We start from the raw sequence: 18774 nt of genomic DNA on the forward strand, positions 1-18774 counted from the left end.
GGAGTCTGAGGTGGTAGGGGAAGACCTAAATGAGTTTTTTGCTTCTGTCTTTACGAAGAAACAAACTTTGTAGTGAAAGAAACGAACTTTGTAGTGAATGAAACCTTTGAAGAGCAGGTGTGCATGCTGGAATGGATAGAGATAGAGGAAGCTGATGTGCTGAAAGTTTTGTCAAACATTAAGATTGACAAGTCGCCAGGCCCGGACTAGATTTGTCCTCGGCTGCTTTGGGAAACGAGAAATGCAATTGCTTCGCCACTTGCGAAGATCTTTGCATCCTCGCTCTCCACTGGAGTCGTACCTGAGGACTGGAGAGAGGCAAATGTAATTCCTCTCTTCAAGAGAGGAAATGGGGAAATCCCTGGCAATTACAGACCAGTAAGTCTCACGTTTGTCGTCTGCAAGGTGTTTAGAAAGGATTCTGAGGGATAGGATTTATGACCATCTGGAAGAGCATGGCTTGATTAAATGCAGTCAACATGGCTGTGTGAGGGGCAGGTCATGCCTCACAAACATTATCGAGTTCTTTGAGGATGTGACTAGAAAAGTTGATGAGGGTCAAGCTGTGGATGTGGTGTATATGGACTTCAGCAAGGCATTTGATAAGGCTCATTCAGAAGGTTAGGAGGAATGGGATACAAGGGAACGTAGCTGTCCGGATACAGAATTGGCTGGCCAACAGAAGACAGCGAGTAGTAGTAGAAGGAAAATATTTTGCCTGGATGTCTGTGGTGAGTGGTGTTCCACAGGGCTCTGTCCTTGGGCCTCTACTGTTTGTAATTTTTATTCATGGCTTGGATGAGGGGATTGAAGGATGGGTCGGCAGGAGTTTGCAGATGACACAAAGGTCGGAGGTGTCGTTGACAGTATAGAGGGCTGTTGTAGGATGCAGATGGAGTTCAACCTGGATAAATGAGAGGTGATGCATTTTGGAAGGTCGAATTTGAAAGCTGAGTACAGGATTAAGGATAGGATTCTTGGCAGTGTGGAGGAACAGAGGGATCTTGGGGTGCAGGTACATAGATCCCTTAAAATGGCCACCCAAGTGGACAGGGTTGTTAAGAAAGCACATGGTGTTTTGGGTTTCAGTAACAGGGGGATTGAGTTTAAGAGTCGTGAGATCTTGGTGCAGCTCTATAAAACTTTGGTTAGACCGCGCTTGGAATACAGCGTCCAGTTCTGGTCGCCCTATTATAGGAAAGATGTGGATGCTTTGGAGAGGGTTCAGAGGAGATTGACTGAGCTCGGACTTTTTTCATTGGAGAAAAGGAGGAGAAGAGGGGACCTAATTGAGGTATACAAGATAATGAGGGGCATAGATAGAGTCGATAGCCAGAGACTATTTCCCAGGGCAGAATGACTAACACGAGGGGTCATAGTTTTAAACTGTTTGGAGGAAAGTATAGAGGGGATGTCAGAGGCGGGTTCTTTAAGCAGAGAGTTGAGAGAGCATGGAATGTGTTGCCAGCAGCAGTTGTGGAAGCAAGGTCCTTGGGGACATTTTAAGAGACTGCTGGACATGCACGTGGTCACAGAAATTTGAGGGTGCATGAGGATCAGTGGTCGGCACAACATCGTGGGCTAAAGGGCCTGTTCTGTGCTGTACTGTACTGTACTATGATTGCATGGCAGAGCGACTCAATAGGCTGAATGGCCTAAGTTCTGCTCCTCACGGTTTAACCAACAGCTCACCACCACCATCTGAGAGGGGGCAATCAGACAGACAGTAAATGTTTGCCTAGATCCTGAGAGTGATTTTTTAAAAACACCAGTTTGACTTTTAGTCTCTGATAACATTTGTAAAGTGAGTTTTTACACCTTGATTCTGTCTACAGCATCTACAAGACGGAAATTAGGCCATTCAGCCCATCAAGCCTGCTGCACCATTCAATCTTGGCTGATAAGTTTCTCTATCCCATTCTCCTGCTTCCTCCCTACAACCCTTGATCCCCTCTATACTCAAGACCCCATCTATCTCCGTATTAAATAAACTCCGTGACCTGGCCTCCAATCTTCTGTGGCAATGAATTCTATAAATTCACGACTCACCCTGCACCATCCTTCCACCCGTCTGCTGTTGGAATCATAGAATCCCTACAGAGACTCGTAGTGTGATATACAGGAGGCTAACCTAATTGCCCTGACACTGGGTAATAGGGGGGACAGATGGGTTTCACCATTGGGTCCCCCATTCTGGCCTCGGTGTGGTGAGTGGGGAGGTTCGGTGGGAGAGTGGGTAGCTCAGGGTTTCTGGCCTTTCCAACATCTCTGCCGTGTTATCCCGTGAACGTACAGGCAGCAGTTGGAGCAGCAGAGGTTGGAGCAGCAGAGGTTGGAACAGCAGCGACTGGAGCAGCAGCGACTGGAACAGGAACGCGAACAGCAGGAGAAGCGCAGTGCAGGTACAGTGCAGCCAGGAGGCACTGTTGCCTCACGGTGGGGTTCCAATCGCCCGCGGGCTGGAGGGAGGTGGAGGGGTTATTTTGGGGACAGGGCCCCATATGCAGCACTTGCCCACTGGGAAATCTCAGGCGAGTACTGGGAAGGGTGCGGGAACGAGAGGCCTTGGTGGTGGATCAGCGGTGATTGCATTGAACGGCCGAGCAGAGTCGATGGGCCGAATGGCCTGAGTGTCCTCTTTGGTTATCCTGTTTCCTGAGGGCAGATGACGAAACCTTTCCTCAGGAGGAGGAGGACAGGGTGGGGTTTGAGGGGCATTGCGCGGGGGGGGGGGGGGGGTTAGAGTGTGAGAGCGTCGGTTAAAGCTCCTGGTCTAAGCTGAGCCCCCACTTGGGGGGGGGACTCCCGTTGGCGAGTTGTGTATCTCCCCAGCATCTGACAGTTCAGGAGAGCAATTTCCTTTTTTCTTTTAAATTGTAAATCCCTGAGAGTGGATTTAATTCCCTGCTTCCTGTCAGACACCCAGCGTCCGACTGACCTGGCTCACGCCCCTGAACAACTTGCATTTACGTAGTGCCTTTTAGATGCAGTGCTTCGCAAATGTTCACCATGGCACTGTTGCCAGACTCGCAAAGTTGTGCTCCCTCCCTCCCTCTTTTCTCCCACCTCCCCTTCCTCTCTTTCCCCCTCCCCTTTTCCTCCCTCTGTCTTCCCCCTTCCCCCTTTCTTCTTCTCTCCCCCTCCCCTTCTTCTCCTCTTTACCCCCCCCCCCCCCCCCTGACTAGTTTTGTGAATCTTGTGCCTTTGATGCCTTTAACACGGTGTACCGAGTGGGGCTGTGACTGTGAGGGAGAGAGTGAGGGTAGATGTACCCTCTCTGCGCCTTGAACGAGGAGCTGGGTTCCTGCTGAGATGCAGGAGCCTCTCGGGCGCAGTAGTTGCTCATGTGCTGTGTGCGCTCCCTGCTGTCAGCTCCACAGCCAGCACAGCCCCTTTGGGAAAGGAAGGGGCCAACGTCGGCTGGGTGGGCCAAACCGACCCCTGCCACCCCCCACCCCGTCGCAGGGAGTGGAGGGTCAGCGGACATCGTAACCAACACCTGCTCTTCGTTTCCTAGCACCTGGGCCTCCACCCCCACCCGGGGGGGCCCCTGCCCCGCCTGGACCCCCACCTCCCCCGGGACCACCGCCGCCTCCCGGACCCCCGCCTCCCGGACCCCCGCCTCCACTGTTGGGGAGTGGGCCTCCCCCTGCTCCACCGCCACCGCCCCCTTCTGGCCAGTTGGGGGGTGGTCCCGGAGGCGGTCTCGCTGAGGCCCTGCAGGCAGCCAAGCTGAAGAAGGTGGCACGGGTGAGTGATGGTGACGGGGTGGGGGGGGGGGGGGGGGTGAGGGGGGGATGTGGGAAGGGTGATGGGGGTGTGGAGAAGGGATAGGGTGAATGGGGGCGAGACAGGGAGATGGTGGGGGGAGGGGGGGCAAGGGGGAGGGTGTGTGATGGGGATGGTGGGGGTGTGGGGATGGGGAGGGGAGCATGGCACTTTCTGCCGTTAAATAATCCACAGTGTGCTGTTGCCAAACCCCACCCCCTCTGGATGTGGACTTTGATCAGTTCGGACTCTTTTGTCCTTGGGTTTGAGGTGATTTGGGGTCGTTGGGGGGGGGGATGCGTTTGGTGAGGGTTTGGGATTTAGTGGAAACCTATAAAATTCTAACTGGACTAGGCAGACTTGATGGGCAGAATGGCCTGCCCTGTGCCATATGGTTCAATGGGAGCTGAAACAGTGCAACTGGGGGAAATCGGCCAGTTCGATACACCAGCCTCTCAGACTAATTCCTAGGGTGGCAGGCGTGGCATCTGAGGGGAGATACATTCACTGGAGTTTAGACAAACAAGGGGAATCTTAGATCCCAATAAAATTTGAACAGGACTCGTTTAAGGTGAGAGGGGAAAGATATAAAAGGGACCTAAGGGGCAATGTTTTCACGCAGAGGGTGGTGCGTGTATGGAATGAGCTGCCAGAGGAAGTGGTAGAGGCTGATACAATTACAACATTTAAAAGGCACCTGGATGGGTATATGAATAGGAAGGGTTTGGAGGGATATGGGCCAAATGCTGGCAAATGGAACTAGATTGGTTTGGGATATCTGGTCGTCATGGACGAGTTGGATGTCTGTTTCTGTGCTGCACACCTCTGTGACTCTACGACCGAGTAAAGGCAGGAAGGATGTTCTCAGTGACCAGGGGTGTCCAGAACCGGGGGGGGGGGGGGGGGGTCACGGTCTAAGGATATGGGAAGGACTGAGATGGGGAGAAATGTCTCCACCCAGCGAGTGGAGGAGCCTGTGGGATTCTCTGCCACAGAAAGTGGTTGAGGCCAAAACATTGAATATTTCCAAGGAGTTAGATATAGTTCTGAGGGATAAAGGGATCAAGGGGTATGGGGAAAGGGTGGGAACAGGAACTTCCTCTTTGTGGGTACTGCTTCCAGGTTAAGGGTTACCATGTTAACTGGCCCAGTAGTTCTTCTCATCCATGTAATCAAGAATTAATTTCTTCATTATTGATGCAAAGTCTTGAAGTTAGTTTCACATTTTCTTAGAGAAACAAACTGCAAGTGAGAAACTTTCCTTTTTTGTGATTTTTTTTTTAGGGGAAAGATTTGACAATGATCAGCCATGGTCATATTGAATAGCGGAGCCCTGTCAAGGGGCCAAATGGCCTACTGCTGTTGCTATTTTGTGTGTTGTTCACAAGTCTTTTAATGCTTTATCGCTTTCTAAAAACAGAAGATCCAGGCACTGTTGAGGGATAAGTGCACAGCAAGCTCCCACAAACAGTGACCAGGCCAGGGCCCCGCCCCCTCCCCAGTAAATCCAGGGCTGTTGGTCTTGGGGAGGCTTTGGGGTCTGAACAGCGGGCAGTGTTCCCGCCCTCTCACCTGCGGTGAGGGGAGCAACTATTTCTGGGATCTTGCTGTGCAGGGTCTGTCAGGGGTGGCTGGGGCAATGGGTCTTGGGCAGCAGAAAGGGGCGCTCAGTCTCTCTGTGATGATTCCCCATTTGGTGAATTCTAAAGTCTCAGCTGTGTGTGTCTCTCTCTCGCACCACCCCACCACTATCTTCCCCCCTCTTTTTTTCCCGCCCCCCCCCCCCCCAGGCTGAGGACAACGCCCGCACGAGTGGGAGCTCCAGCCCCCGGAGTGACAACAGCAAGAACAGTGGCGGGGGAGGTGGAGGAGGAGGGGGAGGAGGAGGAGGAGGGCTGATGGAGGAGATGAGCGCCATGTTGGCACGAAGGTGAGTCTCTGGGCTGATCGACAGGGTGGGGCCTTGCGATTTCCTGTCACGAATTCTACCGCCTGCAGCAGTTCCTGTTTTTGTCGAGGTGCAGTGCTGCTTACCGCCTGTCCCTACGTTAGGGCGAGGGGTTAATCCAGGTACCCAGGTAACATTCTGGGGATCTGGGTTCAAATCCCACTACGGACGACAGAGCCTGTTGCCTGGGGAGGTGGCCACGTGGGGTGGGGGACGGAAGAGGCTGTGACCGAGTGGTGGAGGGGGAAGGGGAATGTGGCCTAGCGGGGCAGGGGGGATTGGGAGAGCCTGTGACCTGGGGGGCAGGGGAAAGCAACCTAATGGAGTGGGAAACGAGAGAGCCTGTGGCCTCGAGGGGGGGGGGGGGGGGGGGGGGAGGGGAAAGCGGCCGAGTGGGGTTGAGTGTATGGGGACAGCCTGTGGCCCAGTGGGAATCCAGTGACCACATGGCGCTGTGTGAAGAACACAGGGGGTAACTTGCATCCACTGGGGGGGGGGGGGGGGGGTGGGGGGGGGGGGGGGGGGGGGGGGGGGGGGGGGGGGGGGGGGGGGGGGGGGGGGGGGGGGGGGGGGGGGGGGGGGTAACTGCACTTCACCTTCATGTTGGACCAGTGACCTGGAGGGTGGACTCGCCCATTGGGGGAGTGAGGGAGGGAAGGGGAGAGTAGGTTGGATACAGGGGTGTGCGTGTCAGTGGAGGGACGGGGGGTGGGGTAGTGGCATGTTGCTAACCAAAGCCACTCTACCTCTCCACGTTAACCCCGGTCTCCCCCTTTCGCTTCAGACGGAAAGTGTCCGAGAAGCCTCCAGTGAAGAAAGACGATGAACCAAGTGTAAGTGACAGGGTTGGGGGGGGGGGGTGGGGTTTGGGTGTTTGGGGGGGGGGAGGGGTGGGGGCGAGCAGAATTGGCGACCTCTGGACGACATAGGCTGAGATCAGGAGGGGGTAGTGATTTGGAGGCAAACCGAGGGATTTTGAGATCATCATGGCGCTTGACCGGGAATTGTGGGATTGCTGAGTGAGCCCCGGTGGGAGGGAGGGAGGTGATATATGATGTGAAGCTTGTTAATGGCCTGGTTTGGAGGGAGGGGGCTGTTGGGATGGTAAGGGCTGAATGAATGGGGCACCCATTGGCGAAGTGAAATCTGGAGGGAACTATGGGCCTGAAGGAAGTTAATTGGCATCAGATGAGAATGTCTCTGACTCTGCCTGTGAGGTCGGGGTGTGTGTGAGGTGTTTATAAACTGATGGCCTCCTATGAGTTGGGGGAGGTGTGAGGGGGTTGGGTGGGGCTGAACAGTCTGCTCGGTGTTGAATGTCTCTTTTTTTTTTTTAACCCCATTGTTTAATCTGTTTTCTCTCCAGGAAGACACCAACACAGTGACCAAAGTGACGACCGTACACAGCAGTGGTATGCTTCAATTCTCTGCTTTCAGACAAACTGTGCTTTCTTGCATTTTCCCTTGTCCCAGGTGAGGTGGGTGCTGACTGTCTGGTGTGAGGGGGGGGGTCACACTAATGGTTGGAGCTGAAGGGGGCCTGATCTTATTTGACTGGAGAAGCCACAGTGAAAGGCCATTGGTAACAATAAAAAGAGATTGCTGGGAAAACTCAGCAGATCTGTGGAGAGAAAGCAGAGTTAGTCTTTCGGGTCGAGTGAGTATTCAGAAACGTTAACTTTGTTTCCCTCTCTCTGTCTCCACAGATGCTGTCAGAACTGCTGAGGTTTTCTGAGCAATTTCTACTGTTGTGTCTGATCTCCATAAGTATAGAACCCCCTGCAGTCCAGAAAGAGGCTATTCGGTCCATTGAGTCTGCACCTACCCTCCCATCTTTGTCTGTGAACTGTTTCCCGGGATGAGAGCTTTGTCCTTTTTGAGGAGGACACTGGGTAATCTTGGCCAATGCACTCCAGAGTGTGGAACAATGAAGAGACAGGTCTGAGGATGATTCTGATAGGGTCAGCATGCAGTGAGGGGAGGGTTGGGGTGGCAGGGAGAGAGGCACAGTCTCTGGATGTGAAACCGAACATTTCAGACGGACATGAGGGAAAATGTTTTCGCTCAGGAGGTCATAGAGATGTACAGCATGGAAACAGACCCTTTGGTCCATCCTGTCCATGCCGACCAGATATCCCAATCTGATCTAGTCCCACCTGCCAGCACCCGGCCCATATCCCTCCAAACTCTTTCTATTCACATACCCATCCAAATGCCTTTTAAATGTTGTAATTGTACCAGCCTCCACCACTTCCTCTGGCAGCTCATTCCATGCACACACCACCCTCTGTGTGAAAAAGTTGCCCCTTAGGTCTCTCTTATATCTTTCCCCTCTCACCCTAAACCTATGCCCTCTAGTTCTGGACTCCCCCACCCCAGGGAAAAGACTTTGTCTATTTATCCTATCCATACCCCTCATGATTTTATAAACCTCTATAAGGTCACCCCTCAGCCTCCGATGCTCCAGGGAAAACAGCCCCAGTCTGTTCAGCCTCTCCTTGTAGCTCAGATCCTCTAACCCTGGCAACATCCTTGTAAATTTTTTCTGAACCCTTTCCAGTTTCACATCTTTCCGATAGGAAGGAGACCAGAATTGTATACAATATTCCAACAATGTCCTGTACAGCCGCAACATGACCTCCCAACTCCTGTACTCAATACCTTGGTTCAATTCCAGCCTCTGGCAACTGTCTGTGTGAAGTTTGCACATTCTCCCCATGTCTGCGTGGGTTTCCTCCGGGTGCTCCGGTTTCCTTAAGCAGTCCAGGGATGTATAGGTTAGGGTGGATTGGCCATGCTAAATTGTCCCATAGTGCCCAGGGATGTGCAGGTTAGGGTGGATTGGCCATGGGGAATAACTCTATATTGTCCAGCTGTATGTGTAGTTAGGTGTATCATTCAGGGGAAACATAAAGTAATACAGTAGGGGAATGTGTCTGGGTGGGATACTGTTCGGAGGGTTGGTGTGGACTTATTGGGCCGAAAAGCCTGTTTCCACACTGAAGGGATTCTATTGTATTCCACACTGTCACATTTCGGATGCAGTTACAGAGAAACATTGTCTCAGCTGCTCTTGGGCACCCCCAAGTGCTGATTTGAGGAACAGCAAAGACCCAAGTTTCCTGACTTGGCTCCTCTACTTCATCCACAATATGGACAATCCAGCAGCAATTTTTCCAGATTTCTTTTTGTTTGTTGGACAGTCCTATGTTGGGGTCCCAACAGCCCCAATCTTTATTTCCCCCACCCACTGCCACCATTTTCAATGCTTCCCCACCCTAACAAGGACCTTGGATGGTGTTGTAAAACGGAGGAACCTAGGGGTTCTGGTATATAATTCTTTTGAAGTTGCGTCACTGGGTGGTTAAGAAGGCATTTAGCGCACTTGCCTTCACTGCTCAGACCTTTTGAGTGTAGGAGTTGGGATGTCATGTTGCGGTTGTACAGGACATTGGTGAGACCTCTACTGGAGTACTGTGCCCAGTTCTGTTCGTCCTGCTGTAGGAAGGATATTATTAAACTGGAGAGGATTCAGAAAAGATCTACCAGGAGGTTGCTAGGAATGGGACTGGAGGGTTGGGGGGTGGTCTGAGTTATAAGAAGAGGCTGGATAGGCTGGAGCACTTTTCACTGGAGCATCGGAGGCTGAGGGGTGACCTTTATAGATTTTTATAAAATCATGAGGGGAATCGATAAGGTGAGTGGCAGGTGTCTTTTCCCTAGGGTGGGGGTATTGAAGACTAGTGGGGGGGGGGGCATATTTTTGAGAGAGATTTAAGAAGGACATGAGCAATATTTTCAGTGTGTAGAATGAACATCCACATCCCTGGACACTATATGGGGCAATTTAGCATGGCCAATCCACCCTAACCTGCACATCTTTGGATTGTGGGAGGAAAATGGAACACCCGGAGGAAACCCACACAGACACTGGGAGAATGTGCAAACTCCACACAGACAGTCGCCCGAGGCTAGAATCGAAACCAGGTCCCTGCTAACATGAAGCAGCAGTGCTAACTGCCTGTGTGGAGTTTGCACATTCTCCCTGTGTCTGCGTGGGTTTCCTCCAGGTCCTCCGGTTTCCTCCCACAGTCCAAAGATGTGCAGGTCAGGGTGGATTGGCCATGCTAAATTGCCCGTAGTGTTAGGTGCATTAGTTAGGGGAATGGGTCTGGGTGGGTTGCTCTTCGGAGGATTGGTGTGGACTTGGGCCGAAGGGCCTGTTTCCATGCTGTAGGGAATCTAATCTAATCTAACCATCATCTGCCATGGCAGGATTCGAACCCGGGCCCCCAGAATGCTCTGGAGATTAGGAGTTGGAGGTGACTGAATTGTAATATATAGAGTCACATAGCACGGAAACAGACCCTTCCGACCAACTTGTCCATGTCAACCAGATATCCCAACCCAATCTAGTCCTGTTTGCCAGCACTTGGCCCATATCCCTCCAAACCCTTCCTATTCATATTCCCAACCGGGTGCCTTTTAAATGTTGTAATTGTACCAGTCTCCACCACTTCCTCTGGCAGCTCATTCCATACACGTACCACCCTCTGTGTGAAAACGTTACACCTAAGATCCTGTGGGGGACTTGGCCAGTTGGATGTGGAAAGGGTGTTTCCTCTTGAGGGAGAATGTAGGACTGGAAGACCGGAAGGGCTACAGATGCTGGAGGCCGGAGCCGATAGATGGAAGAACACAGCAGTTCAGGCAGCATCTGACCGAAAGGTTGACTCTCCAGCCCCTTGGCAGCTGTGCTTTTCCAGTTTCATGTCTAGAACGAGGCGTCACTGTTTAATAATAAGGGGGCTCCCATGGGAAACCGAGATGAGGAAATATTTTATTTCTGAGGATTATGAGACTCTTTGGAATTCTCCTCCTCCAAAAGCAGCGAGTGCAGAATCTTCAATTATGTTGATGACAGAGGGAGATCAATTCTTGATGACCGAGGGAGTGAAAGATTATCGGTGGAGGGATGTGCGGAAATGTAGAGCTGAGGTTAAAATCAGATCAGCTGTAATCTTACTGAATGGGTTACCAGGCTGGAAGGGCAGAGTGGCATACCCTTGTTCCTTGTTGGTAACAATCGACCAATCATCACCCTTTTCGCCGCGGGGTAAATTGCTTTGAAATTTGGCATTCTTGTGCGTGTGTCCTGAGGGGGTGGAGCAAGATGAGACTCTATTTAGTGTCACGTCTCTCTTAAAGGTGAGTGTTGCCCGGTTTCCATGGAAACTGTGCACCTTGACTTGATTCTCATCGGATAAAGCAGCGCCGAAGTGAAAGGGTGTTCTGATTTTCCTCTTGTTTGTTTTCAGAATCCGTGAAGAGACCTTGGGAAAAACCCAGTTCGTCAGTCTCCAGGTGAGTGTCACGTTTGGGTCGGGGGGAGGGGGGGGGGTGGGGAGGAAGGTGTGGGGAAAGGTCACCTTCAGCCGGTTGTGAAGTGCGGCCATTCTGTCCCCCAGAGAGCTGTCCTCCATGGAATTCTGTGTCGCTGAAAGCATTTGAGGCCAAAACGTTTGAATGTTTCTGAGAAGGAATTGGTTACAGTTCTTGCAGACCAAGGGATTCAAAGGGTATTGAGGGAACGAGGGACTGAATTGGATGATCGTGTTGAATGGTGGGGGGGCAGACTCAAAGGGGCAGAATGGCCTGTTCCTGTCAGTTGACGATGATATTAGGAGGAAGCATAGATCACAGTCTTGGTAGTGTGTGGTTGTCCACATCATCCTCCCGGGGCCCATTACCTCATCCATTCCCACCCAGAGCATGGCCTGCACAGCCCCACCTGGTAAGATATCAACTTGGTTTATTTTATTTTTTCTGGATACAGTCCTTCACCCAGATCAGGACAATACCCAGGACTGGACTGACCAGTGGCAAGTAACATTCATGCCACATAAATACAAAGCTATGACCATCACCAATAATGTGGAGGTGCCCATGTTGGACTGGGGTGGACAAAGTTAAATCTCTCAACACCAGGTTATAGTCCGACAGGTTTATTGTGGAAGCACTAGATTTTGGAGTGTCGCTCCACAACCACCTGATGAAGGAGCAGCGCTCCAAAAGCTAGTGCTTCCAAATAAACCTGTCGGACTAAACCAGGTGTTGTGAGATTTTTAACTTCTTCACTAATAAGACGATGTAACCATTGCCCCTTGACATTCAACGGAGTTTACTGTCACTGAATCCCTCACTATCGACATGCTGAGGGGTTACTGTTGACCAGAAACTCAACTGAACTCATGACAGGATGTTGTGTGGTATGGAAGGTTTGAGTTAGAAAGAAATGGTGGAGCCTTTTTCACTGGAGCGTAGGAGGTTGAGGGGCGACCTGATAGAAGTTTATAAAATAATGAGAGGTATAGATAGAGTTGATGGTAGTTGTCTTTTCCCTGAAGCTGGGGAATTTCAAGACTAGGGGGTAAGACTAGGAGATTTAAAGACGAGAGGCAAATTGTGATGGTTAGTGTGTGGAATGAACTCTGAGGAAGTGGTGGATGTGGGTGCAATTATAACATTTAAAAGACATTTGGATAAGGACGTGAATAGGAAAGGTTTGGAGGGATATGGGCCAGGAGCAGGCAGGTGGGACTAGTTTGGTTTGGGATTATGGTCAGCATGGACTGGCTGGGCCGAAGGGTCTGTCTTTGCCGACTGTATGACATAAGCGCAGTATCTACTAACCACTGAGCCACCGTGCCACCCAATGAGGAGCACGGATGAAGAATGTAGAGGGTTAGAGGTTATGTGGTTGATCTCTATTTGAAAAGGTGGCAATGCAGTTTGGAGAAACTGGAGTCTGAAATGGAGCTGAGGCTGTGATTCGTTGATTGTCAGTGAAGCTCCATTGGTCAGTTTTGAGCATGTGACTGGGCTGGGTACTCTGCGTCGGTGGATCCACAGCTGGTTTGGCCGTTGGGTGTGGTCAGCGTTCAGAATCCAGGCAAGGCCTCTAGCATCTGCCTCTGTTTCTCGGTGAATTTTGTGGTTTTTTTTCTCTCTCTCCCATATTGCTTCCTCGATTTGACCTCTCTCTCGCTCTGCAGAGGTAACTCCATGCTGAAGACGACAGACTCCTCAAGCAGTTCACATGCTGGCACTCAGCCTAGGTACCTGCCGTTCAAATCGCTGTCTGTCGGCACTTTGCTGGCGCTCTTGCAACTGAGGGTTAAAGATTTGAGGGAGGGGTCAGCACTGCAGTCGTCCACTGTGACCAATTGTCCACTTGCCTGGTTGTCCATTTTGTGGCCAACTGTCCACTGGCCTGGTCCCACCCCTTCTGTGCCCCCACCCCCCCACCCACCCCCCAACCATCCAATTTGTGACCAGAAGCCCGATTGCTCCCATTTTATCTCAGCCGGGAGTGAGGTGGAGAAGTTTGCAACGTTTTGATTTGAGGTCTGGTGGGAGACCTTCAGGTGATTCTGGTGACGAGGGTTTGTGTGGGATGCTGTTGGGCGTCAATGGCGAGCTCCCACATCCTGCAGTCTCCAGGTTGGGTGGTGGGGCGGGGTGTAGCAGTAGGCCATAGCTCCAGCCCTTGGCCATAGTTTCCAGGTTCGCGACCACTCCAAGGGTTGACTCTCTCAGACTGTGTCCTGTTGGGCGATTGGCTATCTCTCCATCAACTCAACGCACTAATTTGCTGATGGTGACAGCGGGGGGGGTTCACGGTCCTCCAGGACCATGAGGGGGTCAGGCAGCAGCAACCCAATGCTGCTCAGTCAGATGGGAGCAAGCCACCCACCCTCCTTGGTCACCTTGCACCCCCCAGCCTTACCCCTGTCCCTGGCCAGCTCTGGTACCCCTCCCTCAGGATTTAACTCGCGATTATTTCAGCATTCAGTGCTTAAAAAGCTTCTGCACAAACAGCTTTTAGCTTCTGGTCTCTGTGCTGGGGCAAAGACAGGGTTGGAAGTGATGTAACATCTGTCTGTCGTCATTGAGCCACCTGCGCACGCTCAGCAGTGAGCACTCCCACTGTCGGAGGGTCAGTGCAGAGGGAGGGCCGCATTTGTCAGAGGGTCAGCGCCGAGGGAGTGCCCCACTGTCGGAGGGTCAGCGCTGAGGGAGCACCGTGCTGTCGGAGGGTCAGTATTCCAGTTGAGGTATTGCCCACCCTCTATGGTCCACATGTGGAACCTGTTGAAAACCATTTCAAGCTGGTAAAGGGAAGTTTTCTCTCCTGTTTATTCGTCAAACCAACAAATGTGCTGCTTATTCCCTTTATTGTACGTGGGAGCTTGCTGTGCTCAAAATGGCTACCGTGCTTTCTGACGCGATGGCAGTGACTGTGTTCCAAATCCATCGCCTTATTGGTTGTAAATTCTGTGGGATGCCTCTCTATTGTGGAAGTTGCTACGGGAATATCTTCTTCCTTTCACTCCTCCCCCTCTCTAATTGTTCTTTGTCCTTCAGCCCTTGACTCTCATCGCTGTGTGCACCCCCAGCAGCCCCCAGGTCTCTCCTTGACCCTCTGGGAGTGGCAGGAGAATGACTGACTGACTGACTGACTGACTGACTTTGACTACTTCCTGTTTTTCCATCTGTCACCCCATCCCCACCTCAGACCAGGCCCAGGATACATGGCAGTCCCTCCCATCCTGACCCATTCCCCTCTCCCTGTCTCCTCCTCCCTCCTGCCTCCGACCTCGTGTTAAGTGGGTGTACTCAGTCAGTGAGCTGTTCTGTCCACCCCTCCCATACCCTCTTGCACTGATCCACCTGCTCCCGCCCAATGCCCCTCCAGTGTTAAGGCGGCCCTCAGTTTGATGGATTGATGCTTGTTTCTTCCCCCAGGGTCAAATCCACTCCCACAAGTAATGACGCAACATCAGATGATAGCGACGCAGACCGGATGAGACAGGTACTGATCCCCTGGCTCGGGGGTGGGGGGTGGTGCTGCTTTACTGGTGGTTCCATTGGACACTGAGCTTCAGGGGTCTGGGGGAGCCCATTCACTTCTCTCCTTCCTTGGTGGTGGGGGAGTGCTGCGCTGTGCCGGTGCGGGGCTGTGGGGGAGTGCTGCGCTGTCCCGGTGCGGGGCTGTGGGGGAGTGCTGCGCTGTCCCGGTGCAGGGATGGGGGGAGTGCTGCGCTGTTCCGGTGCGGGGCTGTGGGGGAGTGCTGCGCTGTCCCGGTGCGGGGCTGTGGGGGAGTGCTGCGCTGTCCCGGTGCGGGGCTGGGGGGAGTGCTACACTGTCGCGCTGTCCCAGTGCGGGGCTGGGGGGAGTGTTACACTGTCGCGCTGTCCCAGTGCGGGGCTGGGGGGAGTGTTACACTGTCGCGCTGTCCCGGTGCGGGGCTGTGGGGGGAGTGTTGCACTGTCACGCTGTCCCAGTGCAGTGCTGGGAGAGTGCTGCCCTGTCCCGGTGCATTGCTGGGGGAAGTGTTGCACTGTACCGGTGCAGCGCTGGGGGGAGTGTTGCACTGTCGCACTGTCCCGGTGCAGTGCTGGGGGGGGGGGGGGGGGGGGGGGGGGGGGGGTGTTACCCTGTCAGAGGAGCTGTCTGTCTGAGTGAGTTGATCATTCGGAGCACCGTCTGTTCTCCCCACTCAGCTGGAGCAGATCCCACTGAAATATACCAACATGATCTCCCGATCTCAAAGCTCCTGCTGCTCTCTAGATGTTGGTTTCAGAGACAATCTGTATTTTTCTGTCATGTTGCTGTTTGTGGCAGTTTCATGTACGCGGCCTGGCTGCTGTGGTTCCTACATTTACAGCAGGGACCACACCTCAAACATGCTTCATTGCCTGTAAACCACATTGGGGAAACTCCCAGGATCAGGAGAGGTGCTATACAAATGCAATTCCTTTTCACTCTGACTGGAATGACCTGTGTATCTTTTTGAGGTGCTAGTCTTGTGTCTCCCTGACATGCTCATTCTCCACCTGAACCACTCCCTCTCTCGTTCTGACTCTCTTTCCTTCTCTCTCTGACTCTCATGTTCTTTGTCTCTGCAGGAGCTGCTGGAGGACGTGAAGAAAGAGCTGCAGAAAGTCAAGGATGAAATCATCGCAGGTAGTAGCTGACAGGAGATCAGTGACTGACATTCCTACCCCACCCCCACCACCACTTTTTGACTCCACTCTTTGTCTCATTTCCCTTCTCTTCCCCCCCCCCCCCCCCCCCCCCCTCCCAATAAAAAGGGGAATTGGGTGTTCAAGGGGAAAAGGCGACAAAGTGGAGTTGTGGTTTATCCTGATTTAATTGAGCAGCAGACAGGCAGGAGGCTGGGGGAACACAGCAAGGCAGGCAGCATCAAGAGCTGCAAAAGTCAACGTTTTGGGCGTAAACCATCTTCACTCCTGAAACATGAACTTCTCCACCTCCTGATGCTGCCTGCCTTGCTGTGTTCCCCCAGCCTCCTGCCTGTCCCTCCTGATGCTGCCTGCCTTGCTGTGTTCCCCCAGCCTCCTGCCTGTCCCTCCTGATGCTGCCTGCCTTGCTGTGTTCCCCCAGCCTCCTGCTTGTCCACCTTTGGATTCCAGCATCTGCGGGTTTTTTGTCTCGTTGAGCAGACTCGATGGGCTGAATGGCCTAATTTTGCCCTTGCGGCTACTGGTCACTTTCCAAGGGTCAGCAGGCGGATTCTGGGCCAGCTGGCCTTCTGCAGTGTCGTTCTGCCAGCTTGGTCTTTTCCATTGAATTGGCATGGCCCCTGAACCTTCCACTAGCCAACCCCTTCCCGCCAAGGCAACACAATTCCCTGGCATTGGTATCCAGGTACAGAAGAAGTGTCAGCCAGCACTTTGTGGGTCAGGACTTCCACTGGCTATTTGACCGGGGGGGGGGGGCATCGCCAAGTGGCCCAGTCTTCATGATCCTGACATTGTCTAACTAATGGTCAACAATAATGGTTTATAATTGTTCCTTTATGGGACATGGGCATCGCTGGCTGGGTCACCATTCATAACCCCATCCCTAACTGCCCCCTTGAGAAGGTGGGGGTGAGCTGCCTTCTTGAACCACTGCAGTCCGTGTGCTGTAGGTAGACCCACCATGCCCTGAGGGAGGGAATTCCAGGATTTTGAAGGGAATCCTCTCCAAGATGCACTGCAGACATTCACCAAAGATCCTCGGGCAGCACCTTCCAAACCCTCGACCACTTCCATTAGGAAGGACAAGGGGCAGCAGATACATGGGAACACCATCCCCTACAACTTCCCCTCCACTCACCATCCTGACTTGGAAATAAATCACTGTTCCTTCAGTGTCTCTGGGTCAGAATCCGGGAATTCCCTCCCTAAGGGCACCATGGGTCTAACCACAGTATATGCAGTGTTGCCGAACAGAGACACCTTGGAGTGCAGGTTCATAGCTCCTTGAAAGTGGAGTCGCAGGTAGATAGGATAGTGAAGAAGGCATTTGGTATGCTTTCCTTGGTCAGCGTATTGAGTACAGGAGTTGGGAGGTCATGTTGCGGCTGTACAGGACTTTGGTTAGGCCACTTTTGAATACTGCATTCAATTCTGGTCTCCTTCCTATCAGAAGGATGTTGTAAAACTTGGAAGGGTGCAGAAAAGATTTACAGGGATGTTGCTGGGGTTGGAAGATTTGAGCCACAGGGAGAGGCTGAATAGGTTGGGGCTGTTTTCCCTAGAACGTCAGAGGATGAGGGATGACCTTATAAAATCATGAGGGACATGGATAGGATAAATAGACCAGGTCTTTTCCCTGGGGTTGGGGAGTCTAGAACTAGAGGGCATAGGTTTAGGGTGGGGGGGGGGCGGGGTGGGGCGGGATATAAAAGGGACCTAAGGGGCAACTTTTTCACACAGAGGGTGGTACGTGTATGGAATGAGCTGCCAGAGGAAGTGGTGGAGGCTGGTACAATTGCAACATTTAAAAGGCATCTGGATGGGTATATGAACAGGAAGAGTTTGGAGGGATATAGGCCAGGTGCTGGCAGGTGGGGCTAGATTAGGTTAGGTTAGGTATTTGGTCGGCATGGATGAGTTCTGCCGAAGGGTCTGTTTCCGTGCTGTAAGAGTCCATGCCCCGCACCACTTACATCGCCGGTCTATGGATAGCTCCCTCCACCCCCCCACCCTGTCAACAGTGAGGTGCACGGATGCTGAAAGGCACTCTACAAATGCAAGTTTTCTCTCTTTTTATTTCTTCTTTTTCAGCTGTTCGGCAAGAGATACAGCGCCTGAGCTCCACATAGTTTTCCAGTTCGGAGGACGGCTTGGATTTTGAGGGTGGAGGGGAGGGTTTGGGGTGGGGTGGGGTGGTGTGGGCATGGAAGTGCATCTTAAGTTGGGACAGTATTGACCAGACGAATTGGAGACTTAAGTCCACTCGTCCCCTGCCCCATCGCCCGGGTCAGTGTGGAGGGTGTGTTTCCAAAAATAAAACACCCACAAAAAAGTTTTTTTTAAATTAAATTTCAGAGGGCGGGGGGGGGGGGAGGTGTTAAACACCTTTTTTTTTCCTCCAGCTTCCTGAATGAATTTTAAATTTGTCTCAGTCTTGCCCCACCCCCCCCCCCCCCCCCCCCCCCCCCCCCCCCCCCCCCCGGGGCATTTTTGCTTTGATTGTCGAGGAGGGGAATTTCTTTTATTTTTTATTTTCCTTTTTTTTATTCGTTCAAAAAGAAAATTACTAAAACGGTGGTGAAGGGTTTGTTGGCTTCAATCTTCTAGGCTTTTGAGAGATTTTTATTTCCCTTAGGAAACCTCTGGAATTACTTTTTTTTTCAATCCAAATATTTTCTTCTCTCTCCAGTTTTTGTTTAACTCCAGTCCGTGAATTTTTTTTTTGGCGGGGATGAGTTGGGGTGGGAGGATTGGTGTTTTAGATATCGAGGAAGTTAAAAAAAAATTATTGACGCAAAAATTTCAGACACTTGACGTGTCTCTGATCAGGATGGCTTTAAATCAACAGTGTTGGGATTGGTCGACTCTGAGTAGATCGGATATAAAGAACCTTTTTTGAGCTTGTGTCCTGGGCTGGATAGGGTGGGGGGGGTGGGGGGAGGTGTCTGTGTCTGGGGGTGGGGTAAAGGGATACCCTTTGTGATTCTGTGCCAACCAAGAGACCATGC

At 52.2% G+C, this 18774-nt stretch overlaps 1 protein-coding gene across 1 annotated transcript; it reads left to right on the forward strand.

Annotated features, from left to right (window-relative positions):
- The first annotated feature begins 2166 nt into the window (after window positions 1-2166).
- Window positions 2167-17931, forward strand: LOC140454687 (ena/VASP-like protein). The gene is made up of 11 exons (XM_072549614.1): window positions 2167-2207; window positions 2296-2402; window positions 3518-3750; window positions 5559-5698; window positions 6501-6549; window positions 7083-7128; window positions 11035-11080; window positions 12772-12834; window positions 14525-14591; window positions 15689-15746; window positions 17858-17931. The coding sequence occupies exons 1-11, from the start codon at window positions 2167-2169 to the stop codon at window positions 17893-17895; spliced, it is 888 nt and encodes a 295-aa protein (XP_072405715.1). The 3' UTR covers window positions 17896-17931.
- The last annotated feature ends 843 nt before the right edge of the window (window positions 17932-18774 follow it).

The sequence above is a fragment of the Chiloscyllium punctatum genome, chromosome 29, assembly GCF_047496795.1.
Source record: "Chiloscyllium punctatum isolate Juve2018m chromosome 29, sChiPun1.3, whole genome shotgun sequence".
NCBI classification, from domain to species: domain Eukaryota; kingdom Metazoa; phylum Chordata; class Chondrichthyes; order Orectolobiformes; family Hemiscylliidae; genus Chiloscyllium; species Chiloscyllium punctatum.

Bases quoted from the DNA above. Each gene is read 5' to 3' on its own strand.
- LOC140454687 (XM_072549614.1), top strand. From the start codon at position 2,167: ATGGGTTTCACCATTGGGTCCCCCATTCTGGCCTCGGTGTG. The intron at 3,751-5,558 runs GTGAGTGATGGT...CCCCCCCCCCAG, and splicing joins AGCTGAAGAAGGTGGCACGG to GCTGAGGACAACGCCCGCAC. The intron at 14,592-15,688 runs GTACTGATCCCC...TTGTCTCTGCAG, and splicing joins ACGCAGACCGGATGAGACAG to GAGCTGCTGGAGGACGTGAA.